Source organism: Vanacampus margaritifer, chromosome 3 (genome assembly GCF_051991255.1).
Source record: "Vanacampus margaritifer isolate UIUO_Vmar chromosome 3, RoL_Vmar_1.0, whole genome shotgun sequence".
NCBI lineage: Eukaryota > Metazoa > Chordata > Actinopteri > Syngnathiformes > Syngnathidae > Vanacampus > Vanacampus margaritifer.
The window spans coordinates 9,250,062-9,255,216 of NC_135434.1; the positions used below are offsets into that span (position 1 = coordinate 9,250,062).

Below are 5,155 nucleotides of genomic sequence, written 5' to 3' on the forward strand. Positions count from 1 at the left end.
CTGGCTCCAAACAGACGACTAGAGAAACTCCGCCTCGTGAGCGCGCGGCGAGTGCGAACGTGAACGCGCTTTCCAAAATAACAGCACAGAAGACACGAATGGCGTGATTTATTTTTGTATTTTATTTTACGATTTTAAATAATGAGCCGTGGGTTTTTATACAATATCACGACACTTACAACAGTAATAAAAGTACAGCGGAATTACTTGAATTCTTTGTTTGTTTTTTCAGGCACGTTTGCCGGCTGATCACCTGTTGCCAGGCGGAATTCACTGGGCTCAATCACATGTGCCTCTTAGCCAATTAGAAAAATGGTATGTGTAACCACGCCCATTTTGCTATTTAACGGTAAAGATTGAAGCAAAAAAACTAACAAAACAAACAAGAAGTCATACACGCACTAATGAAATTTCCCATTGAGGCAAAACATCAACTAACGTAATAAAAAATAAAATATATACTGTATATTTAAAGGGACTGCAACATGAAAAATCAACTTTTTAGAGCTTTTAGCCATGTTAAAATGCTAATTCCTCACCAAAAACATGACCAAAGTTGTGTTTTCCTCCATTCGCCCCTGTATGAGAAATTCTAGGTTATTCTGCTCTCCGAGCACCAGCCCCTCCCAACCTGAGAAAACAAGCTGTTGGCACGGTTTGACGTCATTGCGTGCGGCCCCACCCCCGCACCGCCTCTGCGGACTAAACGCGCGCCCACTTTCTCTGAGACCTCCCTCCATGGGATAATGACAAAAGTAGTTTTTATCAATAAACGTTCTGTCCAAATGAATTCAAAGCAATCAATTATTATATTCTTCACATTTGCAATGACAAAGTGCAATGAAATGACAATTGGCTGTCTTAAAATCCATTTACACTGGTGTAAACTACAAGTAAAACATTTGCGCTAATGTATTTAAGTGAATGGATGGATGGTGTAGTGGATAGACCTCTCGCCCAATAAAGAACGATGGTTCCGCTGTGGTGCTTTTTTTCTTCTCCTCCTTCTTTCTTCTAACCTCTGTGCTCCCCTCCTCTTCCACAATTTCTTAGAAGTATATTAAAATAAATATGTTTCAGAGCTTTACAGACTTCTGGCTCAATAAATATTGAAAATAAAATACACCCATACATCATCTGAACCGTTTATCCTCACGAGGTTCGCAAAGGAACAATATTTGAACCAACCTGTAATAGTAAGGCACAGATAAAACTACAAAAACTACAAAACTACCGGTATGTATAGGTAAAGAGTAACACTGGTATATCTAATTAAATTTCAGGATTAAAATAGAACACATAATATACTTTTATTGACAGTATTTTAATGAATAACATTCATAACATGAATAAATTATTTGAAATGTATTGAAATCCTGATTGGTGAAATATGAAGCCACGCGTTTTGAACTGTCATATAAAAATATTTTCAAAGCCAGGAATTTTTTTTTTTTTAATTAAAAAAAATCAATCCTCCGAGGAGAGGTTAGCTGACTTCCACAAGTTCCATGAACTTGTGTTTAATACAACTGTAGATAGTAGGATAGAAGCGTCGCTTGGCCTCCATGAGGTCAGTGATCATCTCCATGTGGTCGACAGCAGGCAACAAGTAGAGCGACGCCTTCACGGACAGTGAGGTGAGTAGCTCAGAGAACTTGACGGAAGCTTCCGCCGGAGTCATGATGTCCCTGATCCCGTGGATCAAAGTGAATGGTGGCACTCTGGAAGAAGGAGAAAGGAGTTTTACAAAAAAAAGTGCTGTCACCACAATGAGATATGACATATGAGCTGCTTCTTGGCATCACCTGCTCAGTTTTTCCTGGTCGAACGTCTCCAGCAAGTGTGTGGGTGAGTAGAACGGGAAGTTCTGCACTCCATTCATGGCTTTATGCATGGGCGAGACATACTCCACTCCTCGCTTCTGCTCGTGCTGGTAGTGTTCCATGATGTTATACACGCCACTGAGACCTGGAGAAAAATGTCAGCCATAATTTGCATAAATTACATATATTGGAAATAATGGTAAATACTTCAGTGACATTGTCAACAAGTATTATATGTATAACTTACCTATCAAGAAAATATGTGAATGTAATGCAAAGGTGATTTACATTGCACAGTTATTACTAGGGTTGAACCAAAAGTTCAAGTTCAAGCTCAGGTTCTATCAGTATGATTTTGTCTGTAACAGAAACAGGAACTAGATCCTTACCGATGACTCCTTTAATCATCGACGCAAGGCGCTGCTGTTTGCTCGCTTCAATGAAAAGCTCTTCCTTTGCGTCGATGAGAAACAGCGTGGTCAGTGCGCAAAGATGCGCACCCGCCGAATGGCCGATTAAAACAATGTTGTCCTGCAAAAGACAAACAGATAAAAGGGGCTTATAGTTCTTTACTGCGTGAATGTACTGTAGATTATATACAAGACACGATAAAAAAAAAAAAAATCAACAGAATTAATAAGGCTCCTGCTTTGAATAGCAAAGTGTGGAGAAATTAGTTATGCTAAAAACAACTCTGAAAAGTACCATAATAAGACCAAAAATGGGAAGTCCCTTAAGACATTAATTAACAACCACGGTGGCTGCTGATGCGAGTGAGCAATACATTTTGTATTGCTGCATTGTAGTCTTGTCTTGCATTTTGTCTGCAGGACACAAGATGCCGTTTCCTTTGCAACATTTTGTGTAAGGTTGTAAAAGGTTGATGAAACAGTAATTTACCAACTTCAGCACTAGGTGGCGCAACAGTGCTTATTATGCTTTCATCCAATGATGTATGAGAAAATCCAGTATACCGGTCCCTTCAGATACATTATGGCGGTCTGCCTATTCATATCCATAGAGGAAGGAAGTACTAATACTGTAGCTGCAGAAGTAAACTCGTTGATTGAAAACTGTCAGTCTGCTTATCATGAAGATTAAAATCATTAACATAAATTTTCTTACTTTGTCAAAATTGAACAGCGAGCCACTCTCTTGAGCCCAAATCAGGCAGTCTGCAATATCTTGCACCATCCCTAAAACGTTCATCTGGCAATTAGAAGAAATCTGTGGTCAGTAACATTGATTAAAATTTCATAAAGTCATCTTTTAACTCATAGCTCTTCATATTTCAGTTTTGGAGAGTGGAGAAAGGTTTAGGGTTCTGACCTTTGGATAAGTAGTATAGTCAGGACAGATGACAGTTGCATTGAGTTCTTTGGTCAGGTGTCGGGCCAGCAGACAGTAAGTGTATCGTTCTCCGGAGCACCAAGCACCGCCGTAGACAAATACCACAAGGGGCAGTGGCGCTGCCTTATCTTCAGACAACCGGGGAGGGTGGTACAGGTCAAGCTTGTTCCCACGGCGACCAAACGTGATACCCTTTAAAGTGAGATTTATGAAGAAGAATTTCCTAATGAGCCAAAAAGGTCAAGAAAAATATTTACAAATATTTTACAAAATATATTCCAGCACAAGATTTATGCTCACAATATGCTAGTCTTTTAGTGACTCCGCAGATGGATGTTTTTCGAGGAAGTGTGCCTCATACCGTTAGTACTACAGAATTTTTTTTTTAAAGAATGTTTTCAAAAACAACACAAAGAATAGAAAACACACCTTTTCATAATACATCCTGTTCTTGTCATTCTCGTACCATGACTTCAGCTCTAAGTAAAGTCTCCCATATTGCAAGCATTTCAGTGACTCCAACACAGCTCTTGTAATACGGTAAATTCGTCTGGTGGAGACAAAGTGTCAGGTAAGAAGGAATCAAACTTTGTTTTTCTTCAGAGCAAACATACCTGTTTTTAAGTTACCTCGGTTTTACAGCTTCTAGGTACTTTTTATAGCCTGGTTTGGTGGGCCAGCCAAGCATCAACTGGGCAGTCAGAGAGATGGAATATGGGAGACCCACAAACATGACGCCCACAACCACTGGCAACCACAGGTGGTAATTGAACCCTGACCTTGAAAAGAAAACATAATATAAGATACGTCATCATAATGTTTGATACACAAAGTTGTTTGATACAACAATAAAACTCTTTTTTTAAACTGTCAATCCCCAAATACGTAGCAGCATCACATTTAATTGGACGCTGAAGGAGGGCACACACTAATTGAGCAAATTTGGCAATTTTTCTTCCTTTTTGGCTTCAGGCCAGTGGTGTCAAATCTAACCTGACTGAAATAAAAACATAATAATAATCCAATAACAGTACGGGTCTGCTTGTCTCGGTATTTCCGCATTTAACCACTTAGTGAATAGTGACACAACTTCCCATAATATAAATGGATTGTAATTAAATGTGTCAAGAGGAAGTGTATGTTAAAGTAGGTTAACAATCCTGTTTCGACGCGCAACGTTGCGAGTTTTTTCCACCGGCAAATGGTCGAAAATACAGTGAAACTAAACAAAACGATAACGTACATTGATACAGTTACAAGAGGACTCCCAGTCGACCTCCGAATGAACGTGAAAATGGCGGATTTGGTATTGATATGTATGTCCGCCAAAGGACATCCAGGTACTGTACTAGTACACTGACATAAGCAAAGATAAACATTGCACGACACTTCCGGGTTTAACAATAAATATTGCGTCCCAAATTTCTAAGAACATGACGACAGCGTTTGTGTCATGTAGTTTTAGCTATCCATTAATTACAGTTGCGTTATTTAAAAGCCAATGAACTCATATTTGTAATTTAAAAACTAACAATTGCTCTCGTTTCAAGGTGAGAGGATTACCATCTTGTTCCCAATGTATTCTATTCGGTAATAACCCGGAAGTGCCGGACTTTCTAAGGTAGCATTGTGTTTGTCATATTTTAAACGCTGCGGTTTTGTTTTCTGTCAAATTACATGTGGCTCCTCTCAATTGACAAAAGAAAATACTCTTCAGGCCGGAATAAATTTAAAACAAAAAAGGCTGCAGGGGATCACTTTGTCCAGCAGAGGGAGAGAGAAGACAGTTTACCTGGCCTGCCATAATTTTACAAGCTATGGTCTTTCCCTAACACTGCACATTTAGCATAACAAAAGGAAAATAAGTACGGGTTCAAGGTGTGAAAATAAAGAATGTTTACTTCAGAATGGGGTTCGCACTTTGTTTCATGTGTGTTGAGAGCATCCTGGCAAGTTGTCATTCAAAAGTCAATGTGCCTGGG

At 39.2% G+C, this 5,155-nt stretch overlaps 1 protein-coding gene across 2 annotated transcripts; it reads right to left on the reverse strand.

The window, feature by feature from the left end:
• Positions 1-1,305: 1,305 nt before the first annotated feature.
• On the reverse strand, positions 1,306-4,549 carry LOC144048375 (uncharacterized). Of its 2 annotated transcripts, none has more exons than XM_077560262.1 (8): positions 4,417-4,549; positions 3,803-3,952; positions 3,603-3,723; positions 3,153-3,365; positions 2,949-3,032; positions 2,213-2,354; positions 1,806-1,968; positions 1,306-1,721 (listed from the first exon to the last, which is right to left on the reverse strand). In XM_077560262.1, coding segments are annotated over exons 1-8 (1,110 nt in total). In that variant the 5' UTR covers positions 4,419-4,549; the 3' UTR covers positions 1,306-1,486. The 2 variants fall into 2 exon arrangements, with proteins under 2 accessions (XP_077416388.1, XP_077416389.1); XM_077560263.1 differs by having other exon boundaries at positions 3,803-3,947; positions 4,417-4,536.
• Positions 4,550-5,155: the final 606 nt, after the last annotated feature.

Coding starts and splice junctions, on each gene's coding strand:
- LOC144048375 (XM_077560262.1), bottom strand. Junction 2,355..2,948: donor CGCTGTTCAATTTTGACAAA/GTAAGAAAATTT, acceptor TGTCTTTTGCAG/GACAACATTGTTTTAATCGG. Junction 1,969..2,212: donor GATGATTAAAGGAGTCATCG/GTAAGGATCTAG, acceptor ATTTTTCTCCAG/GTCTCAGTGGCGTGTATAAC.